This window comes from Lissotriton helveticus, chromosome 3_2 (genome assembly GCF_964261635.1).
Source record: "Lissotriton helveticus chromosome 3_2, aLisHel1.1, whole genome shotgun sequence".
Taxonomy (NCBI): domain Eukaryota; kingdom Metazoa; phylum Chordata; class Amphibia; order Caudata; family Salamandridae; genus Lissotriton; species Lissotriton helveticus.
In genome coordinates, this window is record NC_136062.1 from 374,317,093 (window position 1) to 374,338,234 (window position 21,142).

At 47.9% G+C, this 21,142-nt stretch overlaps 1 protein-coding gene across 1 annotated transcript in view; it reads left to right on the plus strand.

The window, feature by feature from the left end:
- The window catches only part of LOC144826162 (uncharacterized), a 133,236-nt gene extending 112,339 nt beyond the window's left edge, over window positions 1-20,897 (plus strand). The window contains exons 2-4 of the mRNA XM_078684555.1: window positions 18,048-18,187; window positions 19,416-19,548; window positions 20,275-20,897. Coding sequence (XP_078540681.1) covers window positions 18,048-18,187; window positions 19,416-19,548; window positions 20,275-20,678 — 677 coding nt within the window. The 3' untranslated portion in view covers window positions 20,679-20,897. The remainder of the gene's footprint in view (window positions 1-18,047; window positions 18,188-19,415; window positions 19,549-20,274) is intronic.
- Window positions 20,898-21,142: the final 245 nt, after the last annotated feature.

The following is a 21,142-nucleotide window of genomic DNA, read 5'->3' on the forward strand; positions in this document are numbered from 1 at the left end:
TTTTTCTGCTTTCTTGTGCCTCAGTCTACCGAGGCACAAGATGGCTGCCAACACTTTCTGGTTTGGAGTATTGACAGACAGTTGACAGCCAATTAGCATTCAGCTCGTACTCTAAAGGTACAGAGTACAGTAAGCTTACAGTAATCTTACAGTAAGCTCCTCTATATATATACATTTTTTGAAACATGACATATGACTCCACATGACACATGACACCACATGACACATGACACCACATGACATCATGTCAATACATGACATCACATGACACATGACACATGACGATACATGACACATGACACCACATGTCACCACATGACACATGACATCACATGACACCTCATGACACATGACACCATGTGACACAAGACATGTGATGACACATGACACCACGTGACAACACATGACACATGACACCACATGACACATGACACCACATGACATGACACATGACACCACATGACACATGACACATGACGATACATGACACCACATGACACATGACATCACATGACAAATGACATCACATGTCATGTCACATGACACATGACACTACATGACACATGACACCACATGACACATGACACCACATGACATGACACGTGATGACACATGACACCACATGACAACACATGACACATGATGACACATGACACCACATGACTGACAACACACGACGTCACATGGCACTACATGATGACACATGACATCACATGACGATACATGACATGACACATGACACCACATGACACCTCATGACACATGACACCACATGACAAGACATGTGATGACACATGACACCACGTGACAACACATGACACATGATGACACATGACACCACATGACACATGACATCACATGACACCTAATGACACATGACACCACATGACACAAGACACGTGATGACACATGACACCACATGACAACACATGACACATGACATCACATGACAACACATGACACATGACATTACATGACACATGACACCACATGACACATGACATGACATGACACATGACGATACATGACACCACATGACACATGACAACACATGACACATGACATGACATGACACATGATGATACATGACACCACATGACACATGACATCACATGTCATGTCACATGACACATGACACTACATGACACATGACACCACATGACACATGACACGTGATGACACATGACACCACATGACAACATATGACACATGATGACACAAGACACTACATGACTGACAACACATGACATCACATGGCACTACATGATGACACATGATAACACATGATGACACATGACACCACAGGACACAAGATGATACATGACACATGATACATGACTAGAAAAACCAAAGAAAGTGCCAATACTGTAACCAGTTAAGCTAAACAAGCCAACCTAATTGGGGCTCAGACTAACAAAGAATCAATTGTTAGTCGACTGTTGAGACATATCAAATGTATTTATTTCTTTTTACTAGAAAAATGTTTTTTTAGATAACACAACCAAAACAAGCAAAATACTTTTCTTATATATATATATATATATATAGAAGGAACGAAGGAATCCAAAGAAAGATAAATTGAAAAGTAGGACAGACAATCTGTGTGGTGTGAATCTGAATAGCAAAGAGAACAGGGTTTAAACATATGGGTTATATGAGACCAAGGACGCGAGCGAGCGCGTTGTGTGTTCCGAAATAGCCAAACCGAGCCTTTCAGCAGTCAATTTTCTTCATAAAAGCGCACGCTAGCTAGCACTGTTTTTTAAACAAAAACCCCGTGTTCATTTCTTTTTGGCAGATCTTTACTACAATACTGCTTGAACACTGGTAGAGTCTGACGCTCATCGAATAGGACTCTAAGGTAACCACTGCCACTTTCGGCACGTTCATTTATTGTGAACCACCGCTAGCTTGAGATATTGATTAGCGCTTCCATTATTTTTACACAGGCTTCTCGTCTGAGCACCTGTGGAGTCTGACATCCACCGAGTAGGACTCTAAGGTAAACATTGCCACTCCTGGCACGCTTATTTACCGCAACCACCGCTAGTTTGCAATACTGAATAGTATTTTACTTGTCTTTTACACAGGCTCCTTATTTTCAAGTCAGCACTGACAAGGTGAGGTCTCACAAATATATCTGAACCATAAACCTTTTTTAGCATTGAGCAATGAAAACATTCTAAACCTCCTACGCCCCTTCTCTCTTCTGTCTTCACAGACTACATCAATACATTGATACAGGTAACTTTATGTTTCACACAACGCGCTCGCTCGCGTCCTTGGTCTCATATAACCCATATGTTTAAACCCTGTTCTCTTTGCTATTCAGATTCACACCATTCACCTAAAGTCGAGATTCATTCTATATATCCTACCCAGTTTGCGGTAAGATGAATACGTTATTCAAAAACCCTGTCCTACTAATGATAGTGCATCAACAGTAAAAAGATTCCTTACTCTTACTTTTCCTTTTTCTCCTTTTTTTCACACACAGACCCCTGACGAAGGGGCTTCGTGCCCCGAAATGCATTGGGTGAACACTGAATGTATTGATACTCTGATGTTTATTATTTAATGATTGAAAATAACAATGTATTTGTTGGCAAATGAATATGCGCCAGAGCAAATGTAACATGAAAATGAATGTTATGTTGACCTAAGCTAATTTACAGAAGAAAATTTAATAAATGTATTAACGTCTAAATTCTATTTAAGTAGTGCGTACTGGTGTCCTGGTTCTCAACCAGGCCTAATTTACTCACCAATTGACACATGACACAACATGACACCACATGACACATGACACATGATAACACATGAAACATGACAACACATGACACAACATGACACCACAAGACACCAATTGACACATGACAACACATGATGACATATGATGACACATGGTGACACATGATGACACATGACAACACATGCCAAGACATGACGCATGACACCACATGACACCACATGAAACATGATAACACATGATGCCACCTGACATCGCAGAACAATTGGCACATGACGACACATGATGACACATGACACATGATGACACATGACACCACATGACAACACATGACACCACATGACACATTACACCATGTGACACAACATGACACCACATGACAAATGACATCACATGACACCATGTGACACAACATGACACCACATGACACATGACACCACATGACACATGACATCACATGACACATGACACCACATAACACATGACACCACATGATGACACAAGACACCACATGAAACATGACGACACATCACACCACATGACAACACATCACACCACATGACACCAATTGACACCACATGATACATGATTAGACATGACACCATATGACACATGACAACACATGACACATAACCCATGACAACACATGATGACATGACACCGCATGACACCACATGACACTTGACAAAACATGACAACACATGACACATGACACAAGACACCACATGACAACACATGAAACATGATGACAAATGACACCACATGATACATGACGACACATTATATCACATGACACATGACACCACATGACACTTGACACCACACATGACACATGATAACATGACAACACATGAAACATGACAGCACATGACACAACATGACACCACAAGACACCAATTGACACATGACAACACATGATGACATGATTACACATGGCGACAGTGACACATGATGACACATGACACAACATGACAGCACATGACACCACATGACACCACACCACATGACACTAGACACCACATGACAACACATGACAACACATGACACATGACACCACATGACAGAAGACACCACATGACAACACATGAAACAATATGACACCACTTAACACATGACACATGACACCACATAACACATGAAACATGATAACACATGATACCACATGACACCGCAGAACAATTGACACATCATGACACATCATGACACATCATGACACATCATGACACATGACACATGACACATGATGACACATGACACCACATGCCAATACATGACACATGACACCACATGACAACACATGCCATCACATGACACATAACACCACGTGACACAACATGACACCACATGACAAATGACACCACATGACACAACATGACACCACATGACCACTTTCACCCCCAGTCACAGATCTGGGTTTAATCAATTGTTACTTTGCTCACGAAGCCACCCCAGTTCAGACATGGCCATATGCAAATCAGTCTTGACCCTGTGCCTCATGGAACAGTCCAGCCCGAACTGCCAAGCTATGTCTTTCCTGGACCGGAATCAAGCATCCTAGGACCGGTTTCTGGCTATCAGCTGTCTTTAGCCAGGATAGCTTGACTCCAGTGAGCAAGGGACCCACGTCTGGGCATACCCTTCCCACATAGGGTGAACAGCAAAACACACAAGATGATGGTCGGAATGTTGCACAATAGCAAAACATTCACCCCCAGTCACAGATCTGGGTTTAATCCATCGTTATTTTGCTCACCAAGCCACCCCAGTTCAGACATGGCCTTATGCAAATCAGTCTTGACCCTGTGCCTCATGGGAACAGTCCAGCATGAACTGCCAAGCCATGTCTTTCCTTGACCGGAATCAAGCATCCTAGGACCGGTTTCTGGCTATCAGTCGTCTTCAGCCAGGATAGCTTGACTCCAGTGGCTTAGTGAGCAAGGGACCCACGTCTGGGCATACCCTTCCCAGATAGGGTGAACAGCAAAACACACAAGATGATGGACGGAATGTTGCACAATGGCAAACCATTCACCCCAGTCACAAATCTGGGTTTAATCCATTGGTATTTTGCTCACCAAGCCACCCCAGTTCAGACATGGCCATATGCAAATGAGTCTTGACCCTGTGCCTCATGGGAACAGTCCAGCCCGAACTGCCAAGCCATGTCTTTCCTGGACCGGAATCAAGCATCCTAGGACCGGTTTCTGGCTATCAGCCATCTTCAGCCAGGATAGCTTGACTCCAGTGGCTTAGTGAGCAAGGGACCCACGTCTGGGCATACCCTTCTGTGAGAAGTTGGCCTGATGTGCAGTGTTCACTATTCTAGTGATCACTATATATCAGTCCAAACAACCCTTATTGATGATTGGTTGTAAGTCAACCTTATAGACCAGCTATCCTAGTAGCATGGATATGACCAGTCTAAGGCTAAGACTCTAGAGGGCGTGTTAAGCCAGCTGTTTTACCATCACATTACCCCTTGAACACCAAGTGAAAGGACACCACACAAGTTGTTATGAAAATAAACAGTGTATTTATTTATAACAAGACTACCCTGGCTCTTTATGAGACAGGGAGCTAAGCACACAACAAAACTCTTACGAAAATACTTTAAGTCGCAAAATTTACACAAATACCCGAGGGGCACGAAAAACCATATACTACAAAAGTGGAATGCGAATTACTAGCAGGTAAGTAACGATTCTCAGAGGCTTTAGAAACGCTAGGCCTACAATACTGAACACTCAGGTTAGGAGCAGGAGGCCTAGGGACGCCACGTGCAGAGTGGGAACTCTCACGCGTAAGGCGGGAAAAAGTCTATGGAAGCTAGAACTCACAAAGTTGCTGTTCTCGGGCGAACCCGACTAGCTGGGACGAAAACGGGAGTGGATCCGAACACTTGGAGTGTTGGACTATGCTGGGGCACCGGAGTGCTGGATTTACCTAGCCCAGGGGCTGCGGCTGCATAGGGTTCAAGTTGCGTCGGAAACCCACGTTGACGGACCAGGAGCCTGAAGAAGAAGTTGCTGGCAGGCGGCCAGTGAAGAAAAGTTCGAAGAGATCCAAGCCTGGATCAGGGAAGAAGAAAACCTGAAAGCAGAGGGGACCAAGTTCTGAATCACTAGCCAGTGATTAAGTGGGCACCAGGATGGCACCGGGCGAAGTCACCGCAGTCAGGTGAGTGGGCGCTGCTGGGCTCTGCAGTCTCTCGGACCAGGAGGCGTTGTCGGCGACCAGGATGGAGGTGCAAACTGTCCCACGAAGGTTCTTGCTGTCGACGTCGATGGACCCAGGATTGGGCAACAAGTCTTGGCAAATGCAAGTCCCACGCGGTGGACCTAAAATGGCGTCTTGAGTGGACCAGGAGGGTCCAGGGTGCTCCTCTTTTGGAGGGGAGCACGGGCTAGTCTGGAGCAACCAGACCAGCCATGTTAGTTGTCGTGGAGAGTCGTGAGGGGGCCACTAGCCAACGGGCAAGCGACCTGGACAACGCGGTGAGCAGCAAAAAGCAGAAGGGCCCCACGCCGATCTCGTGGATGCATGGGGGCTGGACTTCGGTGCTGGAGCTGCTCAGGGTCGGGGCTTCTCTTACCCCAAGGCACTCAGTCGAGGGTCACTCAGGCGTCGTGCTGGACAAGCGTCGTGCAGTTCTGAAGATGGCCGGTCCCTCGAGGTCTCGTCACACCCACGGATCACAGCTGGGCTGATGATGTAGGTTGAGGTCAGAGGTGCCAGGGAAGCCGGTTCTTGTCGTGCTGGAGCAGTCTTGATCCGAAGGAGAGACTGGCAACAAACCGCGATGCTTGGTTGGTGCCTGCTGCTGCAGGGTGACTACTCCTTAGTCACAAGGGAGAAATCTTAGGAAGAGTCTTGAGTTCCTTCTTGAAGAAAGTAGTTTCAGGATTCAAAGATGATCTGATTTGGAAGGGGGCCAGGTCCTACCTTTATCCTGCAAAAAGGGGCTGGCACGCGACTAAGTCCTGCCCTATGGGTGGGACTAGGAGGGGGGTGGTTACACCCCTCTCCTTTGGCGGGCGTTCCCCAGGCCAGGGGCTGGAGTGCCCCTGGAACTGGTTTCAGCTGGCCTATGCACAGTGAGCACCGGGGTGCCACTTGCAGTCACCTTCCTCTGAAGCCCTGCCTACCTAGGATACAAAAAATCCTGTCTGGGACGGTGCTAGCACCGCCCCTGGCAGGAAACCCTTGGTCCTTGCCTCCTGCTCTGGGAGGACTCCCAGCAGCAGGAGGGCAGACTTGTGTCTCGGTGGCAGCATCCATTTTGTGGAGCTAAGGCTCTGTTTGACTTTAAACGGGGTTACAGGTTACATACATGTCGTGTCCCTCTAGAAGGGTGGAATGCTAACCCCGTCGCCAGAATTGGCGAGGGGTTAGTATTCCAATTCGTATGACACCTTACTCGACATGTTTTGATAAAGCGATACCAGAGTTGGCATATAACCGCGAGGATTATAATGCACTTAAGAGTATATGGTATGCGATATCATGGAAACGGCTAAGGGATGGATCCCGAAAGCCGCAGACAGGCTCAGCTCATGCCAGAGCACCATCTCACATGATTCCAAGCACTCTGCCTTCAGGATTGTTAAGGCCTGCTATAGGAGTGACTGATAGGAGATCTGTGTGCCCATTTTAGGGTTAGATATAGGAATACTATATCTAAAGCAAAGGGTGATTACACCACCTTGCCCCAGCTGTCGTGCAGCCAGTTGTGTCAGATTTGGATGGCCAGCCAGGGGTGGCATAATACATGCTGCAGCCCCTGGTAGGCCCTGGGTACACCTATGCCCTGGGTACCTAAGGTACACTGTACAGGGACTGATAAGGTGACTCAGTATCCAATTAGATATGTACCTAAGGTACATGGAATCCATTTTACAGAGAGAGCAGTAGGCCTGGGGTCCTGAATAGCAGGGCCCCAGGTCAACTAAGTCAGAAAACCAGCAAAACACCAGGCAAAAAGTTGGGGGCAACCATAGTCAGGGATCTACCTTCCTACACCTTCCCACATAGGGTGAACAGCAAAACACACAAGATGATGGACGGAATGTTGCACAATGGCAAAACATTCACCCCCAGTCACAAATCTGGGTTTAATCCATTGTTACTTTGCTCACCAAGCCACCCCAGTTCAGACATGGCCATATGGAAATCAGTCTTGACCCTGTGCCTCATGGGAACAGTCCAGCCCGAACTGCCAAGCCATGTCTTTCCTGGACCGGAATCAAGCATCCTAGGACTGGTTTCTGGCTATCAGCTGTCTTCAGCCAGGATAGCTTGACACCAGTGAGCAAGGGACCCACGTCTGGGCATACCCTTCCCACATAGGGTGAACAGCAAAACACACAAGATGATGGATGGAATGTTGCACAATAGCAAAACATTCACCCCCAGTCACAGATCTGGGTTTAATCCATTGTTATTTTGCTCACCAAGCCACCCCAGTTCAGACAGGGCCTTATACAAATCAGTCTTGACCCTGTGCCTCATGGGAACAGTCCAGCCTGTACTGTCAAGCCATGTCTTTCCTTGACCGGAATCAAGCATCCTAGGACCGGTTTCTGGCTATCAGCCGTCTTCAGCCAGGATAGCTTGACTCCAGTGGCTTAGTGAGCAAGGGACCCACATCTGGGCATACCCTTCCCAGATAGGGTGAACAGCAAAACACACAAGATGATGAACGGAATGTTGCACAATGGCAAAACATTCACCCCCAGTCACAGATCTGGGTTTAATCCATCGTTATTTTGCTCACCAAGCCACCCCAGTTCAGACATGGCCATATGCAAATGAGTCTTGACCCTGTGCCTCATGGGAACAGTCCAGCCCGAACTGCCAAGCCATGTCTTTCCTGGACCGGAATCAAGCATCCTAGGACCGGTTTCTGGCTATCAGTCATCTTCAGCCAGGATAGCTTGACTCCAGTGGCTTAGTGAGAAAGGGACCCACGTCTGGGCATACCCTTCCCACATAGGGTGAACAGCAAAACACACAAGATGATGGACGGAATGTTGCACAATGGCAAAACATTCACCCCCATTGTTACTTTGCTCACCAAGCCACCCCAGTTCAGACATGGCCATATGCAAATCAGTCTTGACACTGTGCCTCATGGGAACAGTCCAGCCCGAACTGCGAAGCCATGTCTTTCCTGGACCGGAATCAAGCATCCTAGGACCGGTTTCTGGCTATCAGCTGTCTTCAGCCAGGACAGCTTGACTCCAGTGAGCAAGGGACCCACGTCTGGGCATACCCTTCCCACATAGGGTGAACAGCAAAACACACAAGATGATGGACGGAATGTTGCACAATAGCTAAACATTCACCCCCAGTCACAGATCTGGGTTTAATCCATCGTTATTTTGCTCACCAAGCCACCCCAGTTCAGACATGGCCTTATGCAAATCAGTCTTGACCCTGAGCCTCATGGGAACAGTCCAGCACGAACTGCCATGCCATGTCTTTCCTGGACCGGAATCAAGCATCCTAGGACCGGTTTCTGGCTATCAGCCATCTTCAGCCAGGATAGCTTGACTCCAGTGGCTTAGTGAGCAAGGGACCCACGTCTGGGCATACCCTTCCCACATAGGGTGAACAGCAAAACACACAAGATGATGGACGGAATGTTGCACAATGGCAAAACATTCACCCCCAGTCACAGATCTGGGTTTAATCCATTGTTACTTTGCTCACCAAGCCACCCCAGTTCAGACATGGCTGTAGGAAGGTGGCTACCTGACTATGGTTACCCCAGATTTTTTGCCTTGTGTTTAGCTGGTTTTTGACTTAGTTGACCTGGTTCCCTGCTAATCAGGGCCCCAGGCCATCTGCTCTCTCTGTAAAATGGATTCCATGTACCCTAGGTACATACCACAATTGGAAATGGACTCCTTGTCAGCCCCTGTACCATGCACTATTGGTGCCCAGGGCATAGGTGCCACCAAGGCCTACCAGGGGCTGCAGCATATCTTTTGCCACCCCTGGCTGGTTCTTAAATTGACACAACTGGCTGATCACTCAGCTGGGGTAAGGTTGTGTAATCACCCCATGCTTAGATATAGTATACCTATATCTAAACCTATATCTGGACACATATAAACCTGTGAGCCACTCCTATGGAAGGCCTCATCAATCCTGGAGGCAGAGTGCGTGGTTTAATGTGAGATGGAGCTCTAGCATGAGCTGAGCCTGTCTGCAGCCGTCGGGAACAAATCCCTAAGTTGTTTCAGGATAATGCCATACCATATACTCTTAAGTGCATTATAATCCTCGCGGTTATATAGCAACTTTGGTTTGGCTTTATCAAAACATGTCGTGTAAGGTGTCATACGATTTGGAATACTATCCCCTCGCCAGTTCTGGTGACGGGGATAGCATTCCACCCCTCTAGAGGGGTAAGACATGTTACTTTACTTAAATGCGGTTAATTTCTAAAAGGACCTTGGATCCACAAAATGGATGCTTCTGCCACAGACACAAGTCTGACCCCCTGAAGCTGACCGAAACTCTGCCAAAGGGGCCTGGACAAAGGGTTTCCTGTCGCAGGGAGGTGTTACACCCCCAGACAGGAGATAGTGGATTGTAGCAGGGAGGTTTGAAAGAAACCAGACACTGCATGGGGAGCACAAGGCTGCCCCTTGCATATTCCGGCCAAACCGGTTCTGGGGCACTCCAGCCCTCGTGCCAGGGCGGCCTGGATCAAAGGAAGGGGGTGTATCCACCCACTTCCTGGGTCCCACCCATAGGAGGGGACCTAGCAGGTAATCCAGCCCCCTAAATTAGTATAAGACTGGGAGCAGTACCAAAGCACTTCAGATTATCCTGATGAAACATAAGAAACGAAACTCTGGACCCTTCGACATCCTACTCAACGTAGAAGACTGAAGAATCTCCCTTGTGGTCAAGGAGTGACCACCCTGTGCAAACAGGCACCATCCAGCACCTCGACATCTGCTTTGTTGCAGTTCTCGCCGGAACTCGAGCGACAGAGATCGACGAGATCAAGCTTGCCTGCCTTCTAACAGCCCGATCCACAGTCCCTGCAGAGCTGAGACCCGTGGAGGCGACCGGAAGCATGGGGCACGCCATCTTGGAAAGACCACAAGACGCTGACCGTGCAGCCCACGAGTGACCCTCGAAGCTGTACACCGGGGTTTGAGAAGCCCCAACCCTGAGCCACTCTTGCACCGAAGATCAGCCCTCCACACTCGACGAGTGCTGCGTGGGGCCCTTCTTCTTTTGGCTCAACGCGTTGGCCCGGTCACTTGCCAGCCGGCTCGTGGCCCCTGTGCCGACGAAACTTGAAAAACGACTTGTGATTCTGGTTGCTCTACATTTGCACCAGCTCCCCTGAAAAGGAGCCCCCACTCTGACCCTCCTGGTTTGAGTGAGAAGCAATCTCCCGGTTCCGCGTGGATTGCTTTTGCCAAGTGTTGTTTGCTCCAATCTTGAAGCCGACAGCGCCGATGGCGAGAGCCTGTGTGGGATAGATCGTGACCTGCTCCTGGACTTCGTAGATGCCCCAGAGCCCACGTGACAGCGGAGAGAAGCTCCTCGTTAACCACCTGATTGCACCCGACATTGCCTGGTTCCGTCCTGGTTCCACCCTGGTCACTGATGAGTGACCCAGACTCTGTCCCCTCTGCTTTCAGGTACTTTTCGACTTCGATCCACTCTTGGATCCCTCCGGACACTTCTCCTTCACAGCGCCTGCAGCCTCTTCAGCTTCAAGCACCAAGAATCAGCGTGACGAAACCCGACACGACTTCGAGCCTGTGCATCCGCTTCCTGTGGGTGAGGTAACATTGCAACGCCGGTATTCCCACACTGGTACACTCCTCTAGGGTCTGTGTCTTAAGTTTTGTCCCTCTAGGTTCAGCGGAAGTGTCCTTAACTTCTATTTGTGTAACTTTTACGCACCATTGACTAACATTGGTGCATGCGTGCGCTTTCAGCGCTTCACCCGAATGCCGCGGGCTTTTCCCGACTTCAGCATTGCTTGTCACGACTGCTCCCAGCGATTCCCTAGGCCCTAGGCCTAATCACTGTTCGATTGGTATCTCTTATACCACTTGTTTAGTATATGGTCTGAGTGGCCCCTCGCCCTCATCCATATTTGTGCAACTTTATATGTTATACTGTGCTTTTGATTTAACGCTTGTGCCCCTTTATTCATAGAGAGTACTGAGGATTATTGTGAGTAATAAATACATATATTTTTATAATATATACTTGTGTGGTGTCCTTTCATTTGATATTACAGGATTGTGATTGGTAAAACAGCTTGCTTAACACGACCTCTTGAGTTAAGCCTTTAAGGCTGCTTAGTCTATGCTACCCTTAAGATAGCTTGTCTATAAGGTTGACTTACAACCAGACACCATAAGGGGATATTTGGACTGATACAAGGTGGTTCCAGAATTGGAAACATCATACATCAGGCCAACTTCTCACAATGGCCATATGCAAATCAGTCTTGACCCTGTGCCTCATGGGAACAGTCCAGCCCGAACTGCCAAGCCATGTCTTTCCTGGACCGGAATCACGCATCCTAGGACCGGTTTCTGGCTATCAGCTGTCTTCAGCCAGGATAGCTTGACTCCACTGAGCAAGGGACTCACGTTTGAGCATACCCTTCCCACATAGGGTGAACAGCAAAACACACAAGATGATGGAAGGAATGTTGCACAATAGCAAAACATTCACCCCCAGTCACAGATCTGGGTTTAATCCATCGTTATTTTGCTCACCAAGCCACCCCAGTTCAGACATGGCATTATACAAATCAGTCTTGACCCTGTGCCTCATGGGAACAGTCCAGCCCGTACTGCCAAGCCATGTCTTTCCTTGACCGGAATCAAGCATCCTAGGACCGGTTTCTGGCTATCAGCCGTCTTCAGCCAGGATAGCTTGACTCCAGTGGCTTAGTGAGCAAGGGACCCACATCTGGGCATACCCTTCCCAGATAGGGTGAACAGCAAAACACACAAGATGATGGACGGAATGTTGCATAATGGCAAACCATTCACCCCAGTCACAAATCTGGGTTTAATCCATCGTTATTTTGCTCACCAAGCCACCCCAGTTCAGACATGGCCATATGCAAATGAGTCTTGACCCTGTGCCTCATGGGAACAGTCCAGCCCGAACTGCCAAGCCATGTCTTTCCTGGACCGGAATCAAGCATCCTAGGACCGGTTTCTGGCTATCAGCCATCTTCAGCCAGGATAGCTTGACTCCAGTGGCTTAGTGAGCAAGGGACCCACGTCTGGGCATACCCTTCCCACATAGGGTGAACAGCAAAACACACAAGATGATGGACGGAATGTTGCACAATGGCAAAACATTCACCCCCAGTCACAGATCTGGGTTCAATCCATTGTTACTTTGCTCACCAAGCCACCCCAGTTCAGACATGGCCATATGCAAATCAGTCTTGACCCTGTGCCTCATTGGAACAGTCCAGCCCGAACTGCCAAGCCATGTCTTTCCTGGACCGGAATCAAGCATCCTAGGACCGGTTTCTGGCTATCAGCTGTCTTCAGCCAGGATAGCTTGACTCCAGTGAGCAAGGGACCCACGTCTGGGCATACCCTTCCCACATAGGGTGAACAGCAAAACACACAAGATGATGGACGGAATGTTGCACAATAGCAAAACATTCACCCCCAGTCACAGATTTGGGTTTAATCCATCGTTATTTTGCTCACCAAGCCACCGCAGTTCAGACATGGCCTTATGCAAATCAGTCTTGACCCTGTGCCTCATGGGAACAGTCCAGCACGAACTGCCAAGCCATGTCTTTCCTTGACCGGAATCAAGCATCCTAGGACCGGTTTCTGGCTATCAGCCGTCTTCAGCCAGGATAGCTTGACTCCAGTGGCTTAGTGAGCAAGGGACCCACGTCTGGGCATACCCTTCCCAGATAGGGTGAACAGCAAAACACACAAGATGATGGACGGAATGTTGCACAATGGCAAACCATTCACCCCAGTCACAAATCTGGGTTTAATCCATCGTTATTTTGCTCACCAAGCCACCCCAGTTCAGACATGGCCATATGCAAATGAGTCTTGACCCTGTGCCTCATGGGAACAGTCCAGCCCGAACTGCCAAGCCATGTCTTTCCTGGACCGGAATCAAGCATCCTAGGACCGGTTTCTGGCTATCAGCTGTCTTCAGCCAGGATAGCTTGACTCCAGTGAGCAAGGGACCCACGTCTGGGCATACCCTTCCCACATAGGGTGAACAGCAAAACACACAAGATGATGGACGGAATGTTGCACAATAGCAAAACATTCACCCCCAGTCACAGATCTGGGTTAAATCCATCGTCATTTTGCTCACCAAGCCACCCCAATTCAGACATGGCCTTATGCAAAACAGTCTTGACCCTGTGCCTAGTGGGAACAGTCCAGCACGAACTGCCAAGCCATGTCTTTCCTTGACCGGAATCAAGCATCCTAGGACCGGTTTCTGGCTATCAGCCGTCTTTAGCCAGGATAGCTTGACTCCAGTGGCTTAGTGAGCAAGGGACCCACGTCTGGGCATACCCTTCCCAGATAGGGTGAACAGCAAAACACACAAGATTATGGACGGAATGTTGCACAATGGCAAACCATTCACCCCAGTCACAGATCTGGGTTTAATCCATCGTTATTTTGCTCACCATGCCACCCCAGTTCAGACATGGCCATATGCAAATGAGTCTTGACCCTGTGCCTCATGGGAACAGTCCAGCCGGAACTGCAAAGCCATGTCTTTCCTGGACCGGAATCAAGCATTCTAGGACCGGTTTCTGGCTATCAGCCATCTTCAGCCAGGATAGCTTGACTCCAGTGGCTTAGTGAGCAAGGGACCCACGTCTGGGCATACCCTTCCCACATAAAGTGAACAGCAAAACACACAAGGTGATGGACGGAATGTTGCACAATGGCAAACCATTCACCCCCAGTCACAAATCTGGGTTTAATCCATCGTTATTTTGCTCACCAAGCCACCCCAGTTCAGACATGGCCATATGCAAATGAGTCTTTACCCTGTGCCTCATGGGAACAGTCCAGCCCGAACTGCCAAGCCATGTCTTTCCTGGACCGGAATCAAGCATCCTAGGACCGGTTTCTGGCTATCAGCCATCTTCAGCCAGGATAGCTTGACTCCAGTGGCTTAGTGAGCAAGGGACCCACGTCTGGGCATACCCTTCCCACATAGGGTGAACAGCAAAACACACAAGATGATGGACGGAATGTTGCACAATGGCAAAACATTCACCCCCAGTCACAGATCTGGAATTAATCCATTGTTACTTTGCTCACCAAGCCACCCCAGTTCAGACATGGCCATATGCAAATCAGTCTTGACCCTGTGCCTCATGGGAACAGTCCAGCCCGAACTGCCAAGCCATGTCTTTCCCGGACCGGAATCAAGCATCCTAGGACCGGTTTCTGGCTATCAGCTGTCTTCAGCCAGGATAGCTTGACTCCAGTGAGCAAGGGACCCACGTCTGGGCATACCCTTCCCACATAGGGTGAACAGCAAAACACACAAGATGATGGACGGAATGTTGCACAATAGCAAAACATTCACCCCCAGTCACAGATCTGGGTTTAATCCATCGTTATTTTGCTCACCAAGCCACCCCAGTTCAGACATGGCCTTATACAAATCAGTCTTGACCCTGTGCCTCATGGGAACAGTCCAGCACGAACTGCCAAGCCATGTCTTTCCTTGACCGGAATCTAGCATCCTAGGACCGGTTTCTGGCTATCAGCCGTCTTTAGCCAGGATAGCTTGACTCCAGTGGCTTAGTGAGCAAGGGACCCACGTCTGGGCATACCCTTCCCAGATAGGGTGAACAGCAAAACACACCAGATGATGGACGGAATGTTGCACAATGGCAAACCATTCACCCCAGTCACAAATCTGGGTTTAATCCATCGTTATTTTGCTCACCAAGCCACCCCAGTTCAGACATGGCCATATGCAAATGAGTCTTGACCCTGTGCCTCATGGGAACAGTCCAGCCCGAACTGCCAAGCAATGTCTTTCCTGGACCGGAATCAAGCATCCTAGGACCGGTTTCTGGCTATCAGCCATCTTCAGCCAGGATAGCTTGACTCCAGTGGCTTAGTGAGCAAGGGACCCACGTCTGGGCATACCCTTCCCACATAGGGTGAACAGCAAAACACACAAGATGATGGACGGAATGTTGCACAATGGTAAAACATTCACCCCCAGTCACAGATCTGGGTTCAATCCATTGTTACTTTGCTCACCAAGCCACCCCAGTTCAGACATGGCCATATGCAAATTAGTCTTGACCCTGTGCCTCATGGGAACAGTCCAGCCCGAACTGCCAAGCCATGTCTTTCCTGGACTGGAATCAAGCATCCTAGGACCGGTTTCTGGCTATCAGCTGTCTTCAGCCAGGATAGCTTGACTCCAGTGAGCAAGGGACCCACGTCTGGGCATACCCTTCCCACATAGGGTGAACAGCAAAACACACAAGATGATGGACGGAATGTTGCACAATAGCAAAACATTCACCCCCAGTCACAGATCTGGGTTTAATCTAACCCTGGGCGTAGTTCGCGTAGCCGCACTCCGCGACGCTACGCGAAGACGCACTTGCACTCCGCGAGCTACACGTAGCTCCGCGGACATTCGTAGTAGCTTGCTAGACCCGTTCGCGCGCCGTTTTTCGTCTTCGGGAGCGCGGTGCGCGTGTTCGGGGCGCTGCCTGCATGCTCGAGATAGCTAGCGCGCTAAGTTACTCAATGAGGTTTGTCCCGCCCGCTTGCGTTCCCTTATTTCCGGTTCCGGGTCACAAGTAACGTGTTCGCGTTGTGTTAGACATGTTCGGGAACTCATCTTCTCGTTCGCACTGCCAAAGTGCGTGATCGCGTCAAATATCGCGCGAACTTACCGCGGCGGTCGCGACGGGCAGAGCCATCTTCGATTTCACACTCTGGCTATGGTTTTGGGCCTACTTTAGCATCTCACTCCTATCTCTTCCATCCTGGTCTTTTCTCTCAGTTTTTCTAACTTTCTTTACTTATTACCTATTTCTGTCTGTGCCTAGGTTTATATTTCTCATTTTATTTTTACTTTTACAACTTTTTTTGCAACTTTTCTCTTGTTTTATATTACTTCCTTCTTTTATCTTTCTTCTTTCTTCCCCTAACCTTTTTGTCTTCAACTTTCCTTCTCCCCTCCACCCAGAACCATGGTGAAGGGTGCCAGCAGCATCGGCGGCTCAAAGGGCAAGGCGGCTGTGCCGAAAAAAACCCGGCTGCCTTGCGGCAGAATGCGCCCGGCAGGAGTGACGCCCCGCCAACTTTTTGGGGAGGAGGAGGTGGCCGCCCTGGTCTTTTTTATCCAGCGTCACCTCCCCTTGACTTTGGCAGCAGGCCCGGCTCCGGCTACCAGCGCATTGAAGAGCGTCTCCGGCGGTGGGCGAAGGTGCGCCGTGCAGTCTTCCGCTGCTCCGGTATCCGGCGTACCCACCATCAGCTGTCCCACCGCTGGGCCGACATTTTGGACCGGGAGCAGGACCTGTTGGACCTGCTTGGTGTGGAGGTTGTGGGTCTTGGTGAGTGGCTACCCCAAAAATAAAGTGTGTATATATATATATATATATATATATAGTTATATAAATATATATATATATATATATATAGTTGTATAAATATTGTTATTGTATCTTTGTAAATATTGGCTGAATAAGTAACGCGATGACTGTTGCTCCTAGTTACATTTCCGATGTATTCCGGTATATCTACTGTCATTGTATGACAGTGTTCTTCTTCTTCACTGGCTCTTGCGTGTTGTTTCAACTTGGCGCTAGCTGTTGCTGTTTATTGATGTGAGATTTTCTTTATTGTTGAGAACTGAAGTTAGTTAATGCTATTAATAGAGTCTTGTCCTTCCTTTGTCCGTCAGTGAAATAGCGGTGGATGGATAATTGTACGTAGTTTGCATATTGTAGCATTTTTTTCACGGCCTTCTCTTCTGCATGAATCGAATCCTTTTCTGGCAAAGAATGCTAACGTTACTTTGTTCTTCTTACCTCAGCCAGGGCCGGCTCTAGGGGGCATGTGCAAGCTGTGCAACTGCACAGGGGCACCAAACTTCAGGGGCCACCGCACCAATAGATATCCTTAATTTAATAATACTCTAAGGATGGATAGATATTTGCGTTGCGGCCCCTGGCATGGATTTGTTGCCTCCGGCTCTGTTCCACTGTAGCAGTGTTTTTTGCAATGATGTCTATGTTTCACAGCACTCAATGTTTTTCTCTTTGTTTATTATTTTTTACATGAACCACAGAACCCAGGGGCAAGCAGAATACAGGGACCGAGTCGGCGGGTGAACCACCACTTACACAGAGCTCCTCTACTGAGGATCCTGCTGCTGTCCCCAGTAAGTCCAACAGTGCTTGTTTTTTCCTCTGTAATGTGTCTGCTTTGGCAATTGACAGCAACCAAGTATGCATCCAGAATGATGTTTGTCTAGTATTTTTGTAAACGTTAGTATACCACTACTAGTCTTGTGGGTATTCTATCTCCTATGGAGTTATATACATATTACACAACTATGTAACTATGCACACGAAAATTGGATGTTGGTACTGATAGGCAGGTTGGACCTTACTTACACCTCAGTCACAGAACTCTGAGGAACGCACAATTCACTGAACGACAGCCTATATGGCCTGAGTCATTGGTCAATTATTCAATTCACACTCCTGAACCCCAATACCAAGATGCCGAATGCTTTTAGGACACAAACCGTTACCTAAGAAACCCCCTTTTGCTCACTCACTCGTGTGAGTCTCCAAGACAACAGACACTGAAAATAAACTTCAGAGTCAAAGTGGTCATTCAAAAGCTTTATTTTGTTAGAAGTAAGTAAGTAACATCAATGTTTTTAAGTTGTTCCGTCAAATACGTTGAAGGGCCCACCAGAAAAAATCCAGAGTTAAAAAAGGCATAATAAAGTAATCAACATTTGTACAGCTACTAGTGCACAATAGGGAAATGTGGCAACTATCGGAGACCTCTCACCAAGGTATACTGGTCAGATATTCCTCTTTTTTTGTAAGCTATGGAAATGTCCGCTTCGTAGAAGGCAATCTTCTCATCTGCCGAAAAATAATGACAAAAGTGGTGCACGTTAGACAGTATGAAATACATTTATGCCAGTTTTATGCAGCCATGCTAAAAAGAAGTTGTAACCTGTAAGCAAACTCTATTCCACAATCCACATAGAAAACTTAAATACGGGCCCTTTTACTTTCCCACCTCTTCAGGTGTATGCATTGAACAATGATGTGTTGCCCCAGAGCGTCTTCTCGTACTGCGCAACAAGCTGCGAGTTAACATGCGCAAAACTGGATACATTGATGTACAAAGGTTACATAGTTCACTTCCAATTTCCAAGGACTAGAGTAGCAGGACAGATGAGATGAGCTTGGGTACCATACCATAACAATGAATGCTAATATGTGTAGTGACTCTGCTGTACTATGCAATGTGGACTCATACTGATTACGTACGTTGTACTTAACTGTTTTGAAGAACTCCATTCTTGGTGAACAAGTACAAAGGGGGCTGTGCATCCATCTAAAAAGGTGTACTTATTTTTATAGGTGCAGAACCCTTACCATCGACCAGTGCCGACGGGGACAGCGGCGCAGCTTCAGCGATCCCGGCGGGGACAGGAGGAACAGAGGCACCTACACCAGCAGCAGTGGGGGGGGGAGCCAACAGCGGCGGGCGATGGTAAGTTACATTCAATAGTGATCTGCATTACTTGGTGGGAGGGGAAAACTTTCTCACTGTACTCTACTGGAAAATATATGATGTTACCTTTACTTGTCATTAGCATGCTAAGCATTACCACTACAGTAATGCAAGTGGCTGATAGCAGTCGGATGCATGGGTTGTTGTTAAAGCATGTAAAGGGGAAAACACAGCTGCCAGCGTGGTTGGGAGACACACCCAATACCGGTGGTTAGTGGATAGTCTCAGCAGCAGCGGTGTTTTGGGCAAACCCAAAGGCAAGGGAAGGAGGGGACGACTGGGTGCATGGGTCGTTGCTGGTGAAACACAAACCAAATAAGGTTTGTTGCGCGGTATAAAGTATTATAGTCTTTACTAGACATGTACTACTAGCTGCCCCCTGTTAATTAATGTTACTTTGAGAGTGTTCCCGCCTTCCCGGAATCAGAGTATATAATACAAAAGGAGATATGAAAAAGACAGGTGTTCGTTCTAATGTGTGTGACCGTTGAAGTACACCCATGCTAATAGGGCAGGCATAATGCCGTGCCAAAAAGTCCAAAAAATTAATAGAGGCTGTAGAATGTTCAAGATAGACGCAACACAATTTTTGGTACTCAGCTTGCTTGCTAGTGCTACTGTGCCGCCCACTATGTGTTGAATCAATGTTGTGTTCTTGATTTGCGGGGAGTTTGGATTACAACAATTCTGTTTCTTTCTTTATAGTTACTCCTTCCCAAAAACCAACAAGGAAGGAGTTGGCAGTCCGGGCCCGGCAGCGGAAACTGCAGGCAATTGTAGAGGCCTACCGCCGGCTGGTGGATCAGGCCGAGGAGGAGGAGGAGGAGGCGGCGGCAGCAGCTGCTGCCTCTTCCAATGCCCCGGGCCCCAAGCCTGCAGGACTACGTCGCCGTGGTCAGGCAGCCGCCCGCCGCCGCGTTGTTACATCTTCGGCGGCCCCCCCACAACAACAACAACATGCATGCAAGTGTAGGTGCCGTGATTTCCAAGCGAAGATTCTCCGCCGGGTAGCGAGTAAGTTGGAGGAGGAGCGGAAGAAGCTGGAGGACGGTCTAGAGGAGCGTGTGAAGATAATGGTGGACAAACACCTGAAAGCCCGCCGGCTTTGAAATGGACCCTGTTTTTTGCCCCTTTTTTAATCCTTTTGTTGGTGGGTGGGATGTGGGAGTTGGGGTGTACATTTGGGTTGAAATTTGGTTGGGGTTAGGGGAGGGTAGGGACAGCTCTGGGTCAGGGGGTTACATTTGTTATATATTTTATTTTTCTATTATCATTATGAAAATATAAAAATAAAACAAAGATATTTTCACAAGAAAACATTTGAAGTTCATTTGTGTTTGTTGGGGGGCTGGAGGGGGGACTGTTTCACCAAATAATGTACGTTGTGCAACATGAACATGAACTACGAACGATAAATTAAGTACTGACTGCACCTGTAGTAGTAGGGTCACAAGTGCATAAATAATTTATATTATTAAATAACATGGGAAAATTGCCCATCACGTGAGTCTGAAGTGACTAGTATACTTTAATTCCATGCACATTTGCTCAGAGTCCGCTAAACAATCCTATG